This window comes from Hyla sarda, chromosome 6, assembly GCF_029499605.1.
Source record: "Hyla sarda isolate aHylSar1 chromosome 6, aHylSar1.hap1, whole genome shotgun sequence".
In the NCBI taxonomy this organism is placed as follows: domain Eukaryota; kingdom Metazoa; phylum Chordata; class Amphibia; order Anura; family Hylidae; genus Hyla; species Hyla sarda.
This window is the reverse complement of record NC_079194.1, coordinates 90,085,125-90,103,406: the sequence shown is the minus strand read 5'-3', so window position 1 is coordinate 90,103,406 and position 18,282 is coordinate 90,085,125. Positions and strand designations below refer to the sequence as shown.

The following is an 18,282-nucleotide window of genomic DNA, read 5'->3' as shown; positions in this document are numbered from 1 at the left end:
GCAGGGCCAATCACAGAGCCCTTGGGTTTAGCACGGCCCCCTCTGACTATTGGTTCAGAGGTTTTCTCATCTCAGCCACAGTTCTCATGGACATTGCAAAATGCTACTCACAGCTGCCTAGGGAACAAAGGTTGTAACTTAAAAAATGTCCGGTTCTGCTGAACCACTTGTTCGGCCTACACCACTGCTCCCCCAGACCCCCTTGCTATTTCTACCGGTTGCTCTTCCAGATCCGGCGGGTTCGGCCGCCCCTCCAGCCTGGGTTCCCTCCCTCTCCCAGTCTATATCCAACTTGGCTCAGGTCTCCCGGTATGTGGTGACTGCCTTGGAGAGGCCCTCCCTACACCGGCCCTCCGGAAGGTCCAGTTTTTCCCTTATACTGACGTTCTCGCAGCGTCATAGGGGTGTTTCATCTCGCTCATCCCCTGAGTCTTTTGGCAGGCACGGGCACGCTCATCTCAGGCATCACCCCGTTGCTCCCACTTGTAGCAAGGGCCGCCTCACACGTTCATTCACCTGGAGAACTTGTGGATGAAGTTTCCGATCGGCCTCTGACTCAGAGGACCGCGCGGATATGTCGTTCATGGTGCACTCATTGGTTTCGGCCATAAGAGACACCTTCCATCTAGAGGACCCAGGAACTTCGGACGTGGCTCCAACAGTTCCCTTTCATCATGCCCGACCCCTTCCAGGGGTGCTTCACCTCGTTCCCATTCTCCTGGAGAACTTGTGGATGAGGATTCTGATTTTGCCTCCGACTCTGAGGACCGCACGGATATGCCTGATGTGGTGTACGCATTGGATTTGGCCATAAGAGACACCTCCCATCTAAAGGACCAGGAACTTCGGACGTGGCTCCAGAAGTCTCCTTTTTGTCCGGCACCCAAGACTTTCAGCACTCGCACTGAATTTGACACCCTGCTGGAATCCGCCTGGTGGCACCCTGGCAAGAAGGTTCAAGCGTGGTAACCCTTCACCAAAAACCTCATTGCTCGGTGGTCCTCCTCTCAAACTGTGGATCCACCGGTCTCCCGCCTTTCTAAGGCGACTACCCTGCCGTTGGCTGATGCAGCTGCCTTCAAGGATCCAGCGGACAAGACAGTGGAGACTTTGGCTAAATTTGTTTTTGGGACAGCAGGTTCCTAATTAGCTCTCAAATTCTCCTTAGCTGGAGATTTTCTGTGTTCTGCTTTCATGCGCGGTCGCTGTGCTGCCTTTGTCACAGGTTACCTGGTAGCCCTCCGTCGATCCATGTGCTTAAAGCCTGGAAAGCGGTCACTGCCTTCAAGAAGTGAGGCAACGGGCGGAAAGAGCTCCTTATTGCCTCTGGATAAGGCTTGCAGAACCACTTTCTATCGGAAGTCCTCCTCCTTCTGGTCTTGGGTACCCTTGGTACCAACAAGGGTCCAGCCAGGCGCCTTTACGGGAAGAGGGCTCCTTCTTTCCTGACCAGTCTCTCCCGAAGGTCTGCTAACCGTTCCGGACGTTTTGTGGCCCCATCAGACACCCGTAGGCCTACCTCGGCCTGAAGGGTCGCCCCCACCAGCCGACTTTTCTCGGATGGTGGGTCGCCTCTTACCCTTCTGGGATGCCTGGACCACGCACGTTCAGGATTCCTGGGTCAGTGATGTGGTAGTCAACGGATACAGGGTCGAATTTGCCTCCCTTTCATCCAGTTCCCTTTCATCCAGGGAGTTATTGTCCTTGTTCCTTCAGGGGAACGTTTTCCAGGTTTTTATTCCAACCTCTTTGTGGTCCCCAAGTAAGGCATTTCTGTTCGCCCAATCTTGGTTCTCAATCATCTCACCCAGCATCTTCTACTTTCCCATTCTGAATGGAGTCTCTCCGTTCGGCGCTGGCGTCCAGGGTCAAGGGGAGTTTTTCTTCCTTGGTGGAAATCAAGGATGCCTGCCTCCACATCCCAATATTTTCCGGTTGTCAGCGGTACCTCCGCCTTGTAGTTCTGGACGGTCTTTTCTATTGTGGCTCTCCACTTCGGTCTGGCCACTTCCCCGCGGGCCTTAACAAGGTCCTGGCGCCTGTGATACCCCTTTTATGGACAAGACTTGTTCCAGGGATTCCTTACTTGGACGACCTCCTGATCAGAGCTCCAAGCAGGGTCCAGAATCTGGAGTCTTAGTCTCGACCTCCGGACCTTGTGAGAGGTCGGATTGGATGGTCAATCGGGACAAGTCCAACCTCTCTCCTGGGGCTCCAGTTTGACGTGGCCTCTGCCCGCTTTCGACTCCGCCGGTCAATCGGTTGACTCTCTTTTCAGGAGTCCGACTTACGCACCCTGCTACAGTTTCCATTTGCTTTTGCATGGATGTCCTGGGTCGGTTGGTGGCAGCCATGGTGGCCATGCCATTCGCCCAGTTTCCTCACCTACCTCTTCAACTAGTGATTCTCTTCCGGTGGGACAGGTCTTCATTGTCTATCGATCGCAAGATCGTTCTATCTCGACAGTCTTGTCGGTCCCTTCTATGGTGGTTTCGTTTCCCCCTGTTTCTTCAGGGGCACTCCTTCCTGCCAGTCTGTCGGGCTGGGGAAGTGTTTTCAAGGACCGGCCGGTCTAGGGCCTTCGTCCCCTGAGAAGCCCTTCTCCCCATCAACATGTTGGGACTAAGGCATTTCTATCTTAGCTTTTTTGGGAATTTCCCTTTTGGGCGGAACTCTGTTTCCGGCCACCTCAGCGATTTTCTTTCCGGGCATACTCAACTGGGAAGTGGTCTCTCTCAGCCGGTCCTCAGCTGACCAAGGCAAGTGGTCCCTACATTTGGAAGAGTCTGCAGTGACCTGCAACCTCTTGGGCACTCCAGGCATGGACCTCTGCACGTCCCGCCACAACCGAAGCGTTCCTCTCTTGGTTGGGCTTTGCCCTACCTTATATGTTTCCTCCCCTTCCTCTCATTCCCAGGGTCCTGAGTAAACTAAACTAACAGCAGAGGGAGTTCCCGCCATTCTAGTGGTCCAGACTGGCCCGGCGGGCGTGGTACGTCGTCGCGGTCAGGCCCCTGAACGACTTACCGCTGCGCCTTCCCTCTCGTGGTTCGCACCATGCTGAGGGCTCTCAAGCCTTCCTCTGCAAAGATTTGCCACCACACCTGTGGGTCTTATTTTCATTGGTGTGAGCCTCAGCCCTTTTTTTTTCACAGGTTGTGGTTTTCCTTCCCGACCCTTTTGCAGTCAGGCTGGCCCAAGGGTTGGCTCTCTGATCCCTTAAGGGTCAAAGTTCGGCCTTTTCCATTCTTTTTCAACGTCCTCTGGCGTTCAATTCTCATGTCCAGACCTGCTTCTGGGAGTGGCACACGCTGCCCCTCCTTATCAGTCCCCTTCTTCCCCTTGGGACTTGGTCTTAGGCGTTCCTTTTGAACCTCTCACGGACATTCCTCTTCGCCTCCTTCCCTGGTAGGTGGCGTTCCTTATTGCTCTTCCTCTGTTAGGAGGGGGTCAGAGCTGGCAGCTCTCTCCTGCCGTTCTCCCTTCCTGGTTGTTTACCAGGAAAAGTTGTTTTCCTTCCAGGTCCGTCCTTCTTACTTGAGATGGTTCGACTTTTTCATCTCAATGAGGACATCGTCCTGCCGTCCTTTTTGTCCGCCCCTTTCTCATACCAGGGAGCGTTTGCCCCACAAACTTATGTCACCTTTTCCTTTCGGCAGTGTGACTCCTTTTTTTTTATTTTTTTTTTTTATCCTGAAGGTCGTCGTACAGGACAACCTGCTTCTACGGCCACCATTTTTCGGTGGATCCGGTCTGCTATTTCGGAAGCTTTCCCTGCAAGGGGAAGATCCCATCCTTCAGGGTTTTTGGCTCATTCCACCCGTTTTTCGGGGCACCCTGGGCACTCCGCTACGTGGCTTCGGCCTCGCAGTTCTGTAAAGCGTCCACATGGTTGTCTTTGCACACTTTCACAAGGTCCTACCAGAGTCATACCTTTGCATCAGCTGATGCTCCTCTGGGCTGTAAGGCATTGCAGGTGGCGGTGGTCCAGCTGTCCACCTGACTTATTTCCTTACCCACCCAAGGGACGGCTTTGGTACGTTTGTGGGACCCGGCGTGGCCATTGTCCCTATGCCACAAAGCCAGGCTGTGTCTTGCATGGTTTTCTAATCCACCGGGTCACCTCCCCCGTTTCTGCCGATGCCGCGGCTGCAGTCTAGGGTCTCTTTTTCCAGGGGAAGTTCTGCACAGTGTGTGTCTGTGGGTTCGTGGGACCTTTTCTACCTGTAAGTCAGACTGTCTGCATGTTTACTGCTCCACAAACATTCTTCATCTCTGCACTTTTGGTGTGTGACACCATTAGGAGATGGGGTGCGTTTTTTTTTTTTCTGCAGGTTCCAGGGACTTTGTCAGCAACAGCACTTTGTTACCCTTTCTAAGGTTGCAATGTTGGTCTGCTAAGGGCATACCTTCCTTCCTCCGGTCTGTTGGAGGTCTGCGGTTTCCTTCTTGTCTGCAGTCTTGGTACCCCACTACTACCGTGAGGCACCCATGTCTGTGTCCCTACATATGTCAAGGCCACTCTGCACGTGTAGACCACACCTTTCTTCTGTTCCGTGGGGTGTGCCTTGGGGCTTCCTGTGATTTTGTCTCGGCGATTGGCATCTCTGTTCTGGCATGAGGCCTGATGAGGGGGCCACACAGTCAGTGCAGCCCCTCCCTAGGCCTCCAGGTATCTTTCCAGGTTTCTGTCCAGAGTGGCTCAGGCACCTACTCTGTTGCCTTAGTCATCGTCCGGAATGGCTCTCGCCACATTTGTTTGTGTGTGTGTGCGCTTGTTACTTGCATTCGTAGTCACGTCTTGTATTTTTGCCCAGCTCCAGGGTGCAGGATTCTTATCCCTCTGGGGGCACGAGGTGGCTCCTCCATACCGCGATGGGTTGTTGCAGGGGCCCTGGGGGCTACGTCCACCCTGTTCCTGTCCATGGCTTTGGGGCGGCGTTTCTCTGCCCCTATAGTGCCTGGCGCACTTTGCCAATCCCCTTTGCACAGGGCTTTCGGGGATCAGGGAGCTTGGCATGGTCAGTACTTGAGTTTCATCTTGACCACCTTGTTTCCCCTCCACTAGGGGGACTGTTTCATTGAGCATTTTCCTGCTGCCAAGATAGTGCCATCTCTCTGTTCCCACTATATAGGTGGGGTATCAGGCTGGGCCTTTGTTTTTTTGCTGAGAGCAATCAACAGGGCTTTTTGCTGTTTAGGCTTGTGTGCTTACTGTCCACCATTGCAGCCTTGCTCTTTCTGTTTCTTGGTTCTCTACTGCTGCTCACACAGCCTTGGCACTCTTCTCTGTTGGAGGAGTTTATGTAGTCATGTCTGGCCCAGCGACAGCTGGTCTAGCCACAGTCTGTTGTTTTGGTCCTACCATTGCTCTTCTCCTCCCTCCGGTGCAATCTCCCCAGAAAGGTGTGTTCTTCCTTCCCTTTTGAGTGCTACACTGCCACCATAGTTATCTGGAGTAACCTTCCTGTGCCCAGCACCTGAGCGTCCCAGCTGGGTACCCCTATGTTTCCCCCTCAGTTACCATTCTGGTGGAATGTTTCTTCGGAGTGCTCTGGTCCGCTTGGACCTCTAGGGTCCTAGACAGGTTAGTCTCCTTGGCTTGGACTCTGTCCTAGGATGCTTTGGCGTGCCTTCCTTTCAGGCAGCTCTCCCGGTTCTTTGGGCCTTAGTGATGAGTGAGGTCTCGGGCATGTGCAGTGATCCGGCCCAGACTCCACCACGTTCCCATTTGGTGGGGCGGTCTTTCTATACTGCTCTTCTTCACTACTTCATGTCTCGACATGGAAGTTTGTCGCCTGGTGAATTTTGCGGACGTCTGTTTTCCTTACACTTCAGGTGTGAGTCTTCCAGGAGGCTCAGGATCCTCTAATTTCCATGTCGTCTGCTCCTGTGTTCTGGGAGGCTCCTTTTCGGTGTATTCCGCTCACTTCTTGTCCGTTTTTGATTTTGCAGGTTCATCTTCCAGGGGACTCAGACACCTCCAGTTTCCATGTCGATCTCTCCTTTGGGGTCCATGTCCTCCTGACTTAGAATGGCGTTCTGGTCATCCGGATTACACCAGTCAGCTCCTGTTGCCTTCCGGGTGCTCATGGGGGGGCCCCTGGGACAGGTGTTTTGGGTCTGCAGCTGTTCAGGTCTTTGTTCTCATGCACCAGACCTCTCTAGAGCAGATTTCTGTTTTTCTTTTATTTTTTTCCCCTGTGGTTTCTGGTCTCCACCTCCTGTGCTCACCTTCTGCTCGGGCATACTCTGGTCTCTTCTTTTGGCGGCCATCTCCAGGGACAGGGGATTTTCCGGGAGTTCAATTTCTGGGCCTAGTTTGTCTCTGGCCTGGGGGCTTGTCCGCAGGACTGATTCCCTTTCTCTGATGGTTGTTTTTTCCCCACCCTAGGGGACTGCTTTGGTATGTCCCATCAGAAAGGTGTTCCCCAATGAAGAGCGACTGGGAAAAGATATATATTTTTTTTCTTTTGTACTCGCCGTAAAATCTTTCTCGTAGCCTTCATTGGGGGACACGGCACCCACCCTTTCTTCAATTTTTGTTCACATTATTTTTACCGGTTTTTGGGTTGTTTTATCCGGGACTCCTTTCTAGGGTCCTTCGGACATATTTCTTTGTTGGCTTCTCATACTGCTTTGACAAAACTGATTACCTCACTGCCGGTGGGTGGGTATATCCTGCCAGGGAGGAACCAACTTTTTTTTTCCCCTAGTGTCAGCGCCTCCTAGTGGCAAGAGCATATACCCATCAGTAAGGTGACCCCCAATGAAGGCTACGAGAGAGATTTTACGGTGAGTACAAAAAAATCTCCATTTATTAGTAATGCAGAAACAACAAGCCCCATCCAGCATTGACACACTACTAACCACAGGTAGGTAACAGCTGTCCCGCGTCCCTTAAGGGTGAAACGGCTGTAACCTACCTGTGATTAGTGGATTCCATGCTAGATGCCGCTTGTTGTATCTGCATTACTAATAAACTTGGACGGATTGCACAGTCTTTGCTGAGTTCCTCCATTTGTTTTTCCGTTAGACCACATATGCAAAACAATGACTGATGGTATTGCCCAGAAAGTCTACCTTCTTTTTTTCTTTAAAAAAAAAAAAAAAAGCAGTACAATAATAGAAAAGCATCCAAACATGGGTATTGTTTGAATTGTATTAACCCACAAAATAAAGAGAACGTGTTAAGTGCTTAAAAACGAAGCCCCCCAAAAGTTGCATAATTGTGGTTTTCTTTTCAAATATTCTCCACACATAACAATTTTTTAATTGCGCCATACATTTTATGGTAGAGGTGTCATTGCAAAGTACAATTGGTTGTGCAAAAAAGTATTGTCTCTTAATATACAAGGAGGAAAATAAGAAAAGGCAAAAATGAAAATAGACTGTACCCTTGGTTTCATATAAGCTATATAGTTAAAAGTATTGGGACGCCACCTAATTATTGAGTTCAGGTGTTTGATTAATTCCGGTTGCCACTGCTAATTACAATCCAGGCCCTACCAGTGCAGCCTTACTTTACAAAAATCTGTGGAAAAAAATAGGTCATTCTTAAGAGCTTAATGAATTTGAGTGGTACTATAGTAGTATACAACTACTGCAGCAAGTCAATTTCTTGCCACCTAGATCTATCACGATCAAATGTGAGCAATGTTTTTGAACAACTAAAGCATTTAGGTACCATAGCAACTCTGCTACAGAGTTATAGAGGGGCTACCTAGTGCTTAGGCTCGTAGTTAATAAGTCGACAAAGCTTTGCTGACTCAAAGCACCTCTGGCGTTTGGCACACAGTCATTGAACTCCAGAGCAGTGGAAATGTATTTTGTGTAGTAATGAATCACATTTCTCTATTTGGCAGTCTGATGGATAAGTCCAGGATTTGGGAATGCTAGGAGGACATTACCTGTTTGACTGCATGGTGCCAACTTTAAAGTTCATTGAAGGAGAAATAATGCTAGGAGTTTATTTTTCAGCGGTTGGCTTAGGCCCTTTTAGTCCCATTAAAGGAATCCAAATGCTTTAGCATACTTAGACATTTTGGATGATTGTTTGCTCCCAACTTTGAGGGAACAGTTTGGAAAAGGTACTAATGTTTCAGCATTACTGTGCTACAGAATTGTGCGGGCAATTTGACTTGCCTGCACAGAGCCCTGATCTCGACCCATCAAACCTCTTTGAACTAGAATGGAGTTTGTGAGCCAAGCCCTCATGTCCAGCAACAGTTGGATTGATGCACATAAATTCCCAGTCACTCCAAAATCTTGTAGAAAGTCTTCCCAGAAGAGTGGAAGCTTTACAATTACAGAGGGGTGCTTAATTCCATATAAATGCTTATGGATTAGAATGAGATGTGCTCAAAGTTTCATTAGCTATAATTTTTTGGCATCTCATTACTTTTGTACTTTAGTGAATGGTGCTGGAACTTTGACATTACTAATGAAATCTTGGCGTTTAAAGTGGTTGAAAATATTCCTAGGAGAGTGTCATACTTGACTTTTCACAGCATTCAAGGCACTTTTGATTTGGACCAAATTTATGCTATCAACATCTAACTCAAAACCAATTTTGGGAAGTTTAGTTATCTCTAGATGCAATCTGTTTAATATATATATATATATATATATATATATATATATATATATATATATATATATTTATATAATATATATATATATATATATATATATATATATATTTATATAATATATATATATTTATATAATATATATATATTTATATAATATATATATATATATATATATATATATATATATATATATAAATTTTTTTTTTTTTTTTTTTTTTTTTCTGTGTGTGTGTGACACCACTAGCCAAGTTGGTTTATAAAGTATTTACACTTTACATCACCAGGAAAGAGAGGTAGCATTTGTTTGCTTAAATGGCAGGATATACTACCAACTTGGAATCCTGATATTTATAAATTAATAAAATAAAAATATTTGGGGCATGGTTTTTGTAAAGGGGAAATTCCCACCTAGATCTATTATAACATATCCACAATGCACGCCAAAAATGTTTGATATATTAAGGCCTCACCTCTGGGTCCTGCAACTATACAAGACTTAGGGGTGTCGGTGAAGAAGTCACTGCATCCAGTTGTAGAAATAATAGAGATATGTCCATCCACAATGTGCCTAGATCTTTGTTTACTACTTTGGGAATTGCGGAAATTGCACAGCTTTTCAGCTATTGCCGTAACTCCAATATTTTTGTGGCCAACTCTCCATTCGTCACATGGATTCGAGAGGAGGGGGAGGGGTGGGGGGAAGAAACCTTATCAGGCATCTATGGCATATCCTAGATAGAACCAGGGGTCAACTGACAACACATGGGGCCCCCGGGCAATAGAGGATCCTGTGTCTAATTGGGCAACTTTTGAGGATTCAGTTTCTACACAGTGCACTTTATGCTTTAAAATGTCACATTAAAATTATGCTTAAAATAACACTTTCCCCCCCCTATATAGTTGACTGTATGGGGACTTTTTGCATCGTGATCTAGAGTTTTAATTCATATCACTTTTGTTTAGGTTGGACTTTTTTTTCTCATATATGATATGACCGTAATTCTGGACTCACACTTACATTTACATTTTGTGCCTTTTTATCGTGCAGTTTTATTAACATATTTTAATAGATCGGGCACATAGTGATACCACGTATGTTCATTTTTGTTAACATTATTTTATTTAAAAAATGGAAAAGGGGCTGATTCAAACTTTTATTAGGGGAGGGGATTAGTCACAATCATTAACATTTTTTCAAATACTTTCTTTACTATTTTTTTAGTCTCCAAAGGGGAGCATTAAATAGTCTTTTGATTGCAAACACCGAACAATGGTATGCTATAGCTCAGCACTGATCAGTGTTAGGGTATTATCACACTGTGTTCCTGCCACCGTTATTGTATCTGTCAACATCCTGCTTAAAATGGGATGCCAGCCTATACAGTTAATGGAAGCAGCGGACCCCATTTACTGTGAGTGAACAGACTCTATTTAAAGCGTACTCATGACGGGTACTGTTGCACTTTTGAAACGGCATATATCCCGAATGGATTTACTAGGTGACCAGAGCCATAGAAGTAAATGGGGTCCGCTGCTCCTGTTAACAGTATACGTTGGCATCCCATTTTCAGCAGGATGCTGACTGATACGATTAACTGGGGCAGGAACTCAGTGTGATCGTACCCTTATCGTCAGCACACTCAGCTTCTCTAGCCCTCTGAAGCAGACTGGATTAGCAGAGAGTTTATTGGACTGAATACAGAAGGGCATGCCAAACACAACAAGCAGACAAAAAAAGGGTTGATTAATCAAGCATATGGCGAAATGGTCTCTACTAAAGCACATTTCACGATTCACCTTAATTTAATTATGGGTATAATAATGCATGTGATGACCATGGTGGCTTTGGAGTATTGGTTGGAGGGGAGGGGGGGGGGGATGTGTCGGCAGCAAGCCACCTCTCTGGCAAGGCTGGCAACTAAGCTTTCAACTAAGGGGGGGGGGGGGGGGGGTGTCCTGCCAGCTGCAGGGACTCTATTTCAAACATTCTAATGCAGTTAAAGAGTACACTTTTACAATGTAAATCATGTGATGGATGTTTAAGTGTAATTTCTCGTTTGACTCTATTGGGGGGGGGGGGACACAGACATTCAGGCAACAAAAGAAAGTTGGCCCCTCCCAGCAGAATATACCCAGCCTACAGACTCTGAGCTGATCAGTTTTAGCTTAGTGTCCGTAGGAGGCAGACACAGGTCTGGAGTTCTCCAGACCTGGTCTTTATTTACTTATTTTTTAGTTTAGGGACGTCTATGTAGATTTTTTTTTTCTTCTCCCTTTTCAGGTGGGGGTTCAGGAGCATGGCACTCACTGTTCCCTGCACTCACTGTTCCCTCATTTGTGAAGAAGGGACACAGGCATAGAGTTATGCACGGTCAACCCCTTCTCGCCACCAGTCAGCGCCTGGGGTTGCACCTTTGGGTCCAGGTCCCCCTACCTACCCTGCTCGTCTCACTGTCTCAGCCCAGCATGATGCAGGTGTATAATAGCTGGCTGAAGACTTCAGTAGGTAAGTTTTACGGGTCAAGGTGATTATTTCCTTCTTTTCCTTCTTCCTCCCCTCCTAGCCCCTCTTGGGAACAGTTCCTGCTCGACCATTCTGAAGCTTGGGGAAGCAGTGGTGCAGAGGGCATTCTTGCTGTTATTTTCCCTGGGGCATTTTTACAGCCCTACATTCCGGCGACTGAGCTGTTTGCGCACGGCCAGCGTTTTAATTTTGCATTGGCCACCTCCACGTGTAAGGCGACCGGACCGCTGGGGGTCTGTTTTCTGTCGGCTGCGCTGCATGCGCATGGCCGGCAGTTTTTTTTTCTCCGGCCGCACTCCCGGTGAGCACAGGGGGTCAGTAATTGAGGCCTCATCGCGGCACTTGGCTCCGCCCCTTCCCTGCCGGCCAGCATTTCGGCGGGGGTCCGGCCCCTTTCTCTACTTGTTCTCTCTTTCTCTCCAGATTGCTGACTCTTCACACCACAGCCTGCTTCTCCTCTCCATCTGAGGGACACACACTGGGTGAGTGCTCCATTTTCTTTTTGCCGTCTTCCTTTTTGCTTACACCTATGTCCGAAAAGGAGGACCGAGCCAGCGTGTCCGACAAGAAAATCCCTTTCTGTCTGGGCTTCCCAGCTCTGCCAGGGCATTTTTTCTGGGGCCCTTCGGAAGATTTGGCGGATCTCGCACTTCAGCTCTCCAATGCTGGAGACTATTTGCTCTCTGCTGTCTGCCCTTTGTATGGCTTTTGTCACAGGTAACCTGGTGGCGATTCTTCGCTCAGCCGATGCAGCTTCCAAGAAATCTCTCGCTGAGCTTCCTTTCTCTGGGACCCGTCTCTTTGGGAAACGCCTGGATGAGATTATCTCCGAGGCTACTGGAGGTAAAAGCTCCTTATTGCCGCAGAACAAGTCTCGCCATCACTATTCCCACAGGAAGTCATCCTGCTTTCGCGCTTTTTGGTCTTTTGGGTCGGGCAACCAGACCGGCACCCTCACAGGATAAGAAGGCTCATTCCTTCAAGGCCCGTCCTTCCTGGAAGTCTGATAACCGTTCCGGACATTTTGTGGTCAAGTCTGGCACACGTAAGCCTCCCTCCGCCTGAAGGGATGCCCCCACCCGAACATTCTTTTCAGTTGGCAGGTCGTTTATCTCTGGTCTGGGACGTCTGGTCTGCCCACGTGCAGGACTCTCGGGTCAGAGATGTCGTTTCCAACGGCTATTGGATCGAGTTTGCTTCCCAAGGGATCGCTTTTTTCGATCCCGCCCTCCTCGCTCTCCTTCCTTGGCAGTGGCTTTTCGGGTCGTGCTTCGGACCCTACTCGCTCAGGGAGTAATCCTCCCAGTTCCTCCCACGGAGCGTTTTTCCCGGATTCTATTCCAACCTGTTCGTCATCCCCAAGAAAGGGGGTTCAATCCGCCCGATCCTGGATCCGAAGCTCCTCAATCGCTACCTACTCTTTCGTCATTTACGTATGGAGTCTTTCTGTTCTGTGGGGGCATCCATGGATCCAGGGGAGTTTTTCCTCGGTGGATACCCTAGACTCTTACCTTCACATGCCCATTTTTCAGGCGCATCAGCGCGGTCAGTTTCGCAGTTTGAGGGCCATTTTCAGTTTATGACCCTTCCTTTTGGCCTGGCCACAGCCCCAAGGGTCTTCACCAAGGTCTTGGTGGCAGTGATCGCTATCCTGCGATGGGTGTGTCCGTGATCCCTCCCACCTGGGTGACCTCCTGGTCAAGGCTCCAACCAGGGCCCAGAATCAGGAGAGTCTCCGTCTCACTCTTTAAACCTTGTCCCGTTTCGGCTGGGTGGTTAATCAGGACAAGTCCAACCTGATTCCCACCCAGTCTCTGATCTTTTTGGGACTGTTCGACGCGGCGACCGCCCGGATTCGGCTCCCGCTGGACAAGCGCTGTGCTCTGTCATCAGGAGTTAGTCTTCTCCCTCGTCCAGTTCCAGTTTTCATTCGGTTATGCATGGATGTCCTGGGTTGGATGATGGTGGCCATGGAAGCCTTTCCTTTTTACCCAGTTTTGTTGTCGACCTCTTCAAATTTCTCTTCTGTCCCGGGGGGGGGGGTTGGGGTGGGGGGGACAAGTCTCCGCTATCCCTCGATTGCAGGATTATTCCCCCCAGGACTCTCCAGTCCCTCATTTGGTGGCTTCCCTCTTCTTTGGCAGGGGTGATCTTTTCTGCCCCTCCACTGGCAGGTCATCACGACCGATGCCAGTGTCAGCGGTTGGGGTGGGGGAAGAGAGTCTTCAGGGATCGGACTTTCCAGGGCCGTTGCTCCTCCCCATCAACATCCTGGAACTTCGGGCAATTTACCTTTGCCTCCTCCATTGGAAGCGCCTTCTCCAGGACGTCCTGTTCGTGTCCAGTCGGACAACTCCACGGCTGTGACGTATGTCAATCGCTATGGCGGCACTCGCAGTCCTGCTGCGATGGCCTAGGTCTCCAGGATCCTTCTCTGGGCAGAACTCGGGGTTTCCTCAATCTCAACGATTCACATTCCGGGGGTGGAAAATTGGGAGGCGGACTTCCTCAGTTGCTCCTCGGCCGACCCCGGCGAGTGGTCTCTTCATCCAGAAGTGTTTGCGGAGATCTGTAACCTCTGGGGCACTCCAGACGTTAGACCTCTTCACATCCCGCCACAACCAGTCCTGAGATCATCTGGCCCTAGCTGTAGACACCCTAGTAATCCCCTGGTCGCACACAGTCATCCCTTATCTCTTCCCTCCTCTTCCTATTCTTACCAGGGTCCTGAGGAAGCTCAAAGCGGAGGGCGTCTCGCCTTTCTCATTGCTCCAGACTGGCCCAGGCGAGCGTGGTACACAGATGTTGTTCGCCTACTGTGCCTTCCAGTTCGTCCCGACCTACAATCTCTGGGTCCACTTTGCCACCCCAATTTACTGTCGCTGCATATGATGGCGTGGTGGTTGAGACCGCGGTTCTGAGAGCCAGGGGGTTCTCTCCCCAGGTGATCCGGACAATGATCAGGGCGCGTAAGCCTTCCTCTTTGAAGATTTATCACCGTATTTGGCGTTCCTACTTTCGATGGTGTGAATCTCACTCCTTCTCCCCAGTTGTGTTCTCCCTTCCACGCCTTCTTTCCATTTTACAGTCTGGGCTGGAACAACGCTTTGCTCTCAGTCCCCCTACCTTGTTTTACACCAGGACAAAGTTGTTTTCCGTCCGGTCCCTTCCTTTTTGCCTAAGGTGGTCTCCGCCTTTCACCTAAATGAGGATATCGTACTTCCGTCCTTTTTGTCCAGCTCCGTCCAAACCCAGGGAATGTTTGCTTCATGGTCTTGATGTGGTATGAGCTGTTCGGATTTACCTTTCGGTCACTTCATCCTTTCGCCAGTGTGACTCTCTTTGTGCTTACGGAGGGTCTGCGTAAGGGATTTCCTGCTTCGAATGCAAACATTTAGCAGTGGATCCGTTCTGCCATCTCGGAAGCTTACCTCTGCAAGGCGAAGACTCATTCTTTCCAAGTCTCGGCTCATTCCACTCGTTCCATCAGTGCCTCCTGGGCTCTCCACAACAGGGCTTCGGCCTTGCAAGTTTGTAAGGTGGCCACCTGGTAGTCCTTGCACATGTTTACAAAATTTTACCGGGTGCATATCTTTGCGTCGGCTGATGCTGGTTTGGTGTTGCAGGGGGCTGTGGCCCAGCCTTCCACCTGAGTTGCTTGAGCTTTCTCCCACCCCGGGGACTGCTTTGGTACGTCCCACGGATTGTGTCCCCCAATGGAGCCAAATGAGATAGCCAAATCTTTCTTAGAGGATCCATTGGGGGACACAGCTCCCATCCATTTGTTCTGGTGTTCTTGGTTCGGTGTTCTGTCCAAGGGTTGGTTCCATAAATTTTTGTCTGTTGTTTCCTCGGACAGTTGCTGTATTTTTTCTTTCCCTGTCAGTCCTCTCCTGCTGCTTTAGGACTAAACTGATAGCTCTGTAGATTGGGTATATCCTGCTGGGAGGGGCCGACCTTCTTTTGTTGCATAGTGTCAGCCTCCTAGTGGCAGCAGCATATACCCACGGTATGTGTCCCCCAATGGATCCTCCGAGAGATTTTACGGTAAGCATAAAAATCTCTAGTTTTTAGTTCGATGAACAACATACATTTGTCAAATATGCTGTATAATATTATTATAGTAGGTAATTTTCATTCATAATGTTAAACATAAATAAATAAAAAAATATACATATTTTTTTTTTTATAGACCGTAGCAGTTTTATCTTATGGAGGGGGCAGCTGTTAAGTAAAGGAAAACTTCTATGTCATGCTTCTCTGAAATCTACAAGTGGCCCTTTTTTTCCATTTAAACTGTGAGTGCACAAAAATGTTTAATTTTTTTGCTTAAATCTTGTGGATGTAAATATGCCCTTACTATACATTTACTGTATTGCATTTAACTCTCTAGCCCTGATAAGATTGACTTAGACATTGTCATGCGCCTGGAGCAGATAAAAAAAAGAATTCCACCATTGCTGTTCTATAAGGAAACCCACAGCAATAGTAAGGAAGGTAAGCTTTGGAATAGGACTAGTTTTATCTTATTCACTTTACTTATTGATTGATTGCAAAAAATAAATCTTTATTTTTTATTTACACTTTCAGTTTTAAAAGGTGGAATATATGGCCGTCTCTATGAAGTGTGTAACAAGACCAAGACAGGAAAGGAATTGCAGTGTTTGTTACAAAAAATGGAGAAAGAAAAACTGGTAAAATTATGGGATTTTTCATTTTTGCATTGTCGTTTTTTCCTCCTCCATTTCTAATAGCCACAATGCTTTGAATTTTCTACTTACAGACCCACATCAGAGCTTGTATTTTGTACCACCAATTGTACTTTGTAATTACATCACTCATTTTGCAACAAAATCTACGGAGATTCAAAAATAAAGGCAAACAAATGCTGCGGGGCAAAATAAAAAAAATAAATAAAAAAAATTATTTTGCTACTTGGGTGGTGGGGGTGTGGGCGGGGGTTGGGATTCTTTTCCAAGCAGTTCAATTTCCAACAGTGACATTTTATCTTTAATCTGTAGGTCCATATGATTACAGCGATTTCCAATTTTATCCATTTTTTTATTTATTTACTACTTTCTAAAATTTCTAAAATTGTCCTCTTCTGACCCATATAAAGTAACAAAAAATCATTAATTCTGGACCATTGACTATGCAGTTCCATTAACATTACATTTTTATAGTTTGTGGCAATACCACATGTTTGTTTTTGTTAACATTATTCTATTTAAAAAAGAAAGGGTGATAAAAACTTTGATGGCTTTTTCACGTTACATGCAATCTTTCGATTGCAAACACTGAACAATGTTGTGCCATAGCCAGTATTATCAGTGCTTCATTACTACAGGGTGCGGAAGCTGCCTGAAGAGATGGAGTGCCAATTGGTAGGGACCCTCTGTCTGACCGCTCAGCTGATCAGGACCCACGAATTTACCGCGGTAGTCCGATCAGTTCCACGGAGATCACTGGCAACTGATTTTTGCACTTTAGACATTACAATGAACTTTGATGGGGCATCTAAATGGTTATTGCCGGACATCTGCCCAAACAGCGATATTCGGCATTAGCCATGGGTTCTGGATGCTGATAGCAAACAGAACCCACTAGGTATTAAGCACACTTAGCTCCTGAGCACACTTCATACAACAGGAAAGGGTGTACATGTACATCCTGCTTCTTATAGGGGGGTTAAAGTGCTGTGGTATACTTTGTTGACTTAAGGTCCTTCTACACAAGCTAATTATAAGGCAAAAGAGTGCTCCTAGGAACGCTCATTTCTGATAATCGCCTGTTTGAGCCATCAATTAGCCAATGAGTAAGCAAATGTCAATAAATTCAGTACTTTAAGCAACTCATCCCCCTGACTGAACAATGAACTTTATGGGAAAATTCGGTACGGAACTTCCTTTTCCTTATCTGCAGAATAGAGAAGTGTCTGATTGCAGGAGAACCAACCACCGGGACCTCTTGCGATCTCCTACCCGGCTCTCCTCATGCACGTAGTGGTGCTGTGGTCGACGCGCTCCTTCCCCTCATCTCGATGGGGGAGCCGGCGATACAGCGCTCGTGTATCTCTGGCTTACCCATAGAGTGGCATGAAGGGGGCATGTCCACCACTACTTTGTGCATGAGGAGAGCTGGGGAACCGACAGAAGATTGCTGGGGGTCCCAGCAGTTGGTCCCCAGTGATAAGGCGCTTATCCTGTGGATAGGTGATAAAAAGTTTAGTACCGCAGTTCCCCATTTAATGGGCTGCAAAATTGCGTGAGCCTTTAAAAAAGGCTCTGCGAACAAGTGCTGGTCTTGCTTATTGGCACTCGTTTGCTGCGTCCAGTCAGGCTGTCTAAAAGGACCCTTACTTTTATAATTCCTACTGATTATGTAAAGTGATTGAGACCTCTATCATACTGTAATTGTTGCTTCCTGTCTGCCCTGTCTTCCCTCTTGTGTCTTGTCTGTTTTGAAACTGCACATTCCAAATGGAACTCCTTCCTTGGGTGTATGGGAGGGACAAGATGATGCCTAGAGATCTTTTTGTGTAGGGTATTACTTTCTGTATAGCTAACTGTTGAAATGTCCTTGTCTTTATGTCAGATGCACCTTTTTCACAATGTGTGCCTTTTTTTTCTCTATTGTAGGCTTTGGTTAAGCCAGTGACTGATGGAGGGTTCTTGTTGTTCTATTTCCCGACTCCAATGACAGCTTCCTATGGTGTGTATTAGTAGCTTTATAAAATTAAGGGGATTATCCATGCTAAAAAAAAATTGTTTCTTTCTAGCAGAAACAGCACCACTCTTCTTCTTAGTTTGTTTGTGGTATTGCATGTGCTTTACATTTGAAGTAAATGGAGCCAAGTAGTACCACACACAACCTTTGGCCAAGTGTGGCACTGCTTTTGGAAGAAAGGAACTAGATTTTTCTCTATCGGCTCCATTGGGGGACACAGAACGTGGGTGTATGCTGCTGTCTCTAGGAGATGTGACACTATGGCAACAAAAACAGTTGGCTCCTCCCAGCAGGATATACCCGCCTTCAGGCTCTGAGCTAATCAGTTTAAGCTTAGTGTCTGAAGGAGGTGGACGCGTCTGGTTTGCTCCAGACTTGGTCTTCTGTTTTTTTGTTTTCCTAGTTAGGGACGTGTTAGTTTTTTATTCCTTTTCTGTT

General features: G+C 47.5%; 1 protein-coding gene across 5 annotated transcripts in view; it reads left to right on the top strand.

Moving 5' to 3' along the window:
- The window catches only part of TASOR (transcription activation suppressor), a 140,976-nt gene that overhangs the window by 61,603 nt on the left and 61,091 nt on the right, over positions 1-18,282 (top strand). For all 5 annotated transcript variants that reach the window (XR_008844930.1, XM_056524397.1, XM_056524396.1 and 2 more), the window contains exons 9-12: positions 15,311-15,416; positions 15,512-15,615; positions 15,709-15,812; positions 17,757-17,829. Coding sequence is in view for 4 of the 5 variants with exons in the window: in XM_056524397.1 (XP_056380372.1) it covers positions 15,311-15,416; positions 15,512-15,615; positions 15,709-15,812; positions 17,757-17,829 (387 nt within the window). In the remaining variant the exon portion in view is untranslated. The remainder of the gene's footprint in view (positions 1-15,310; positions 15,417-15,511; positions 15,616-15,708; positions 15,813-17,756; positions 17,830-18,282) is intronic.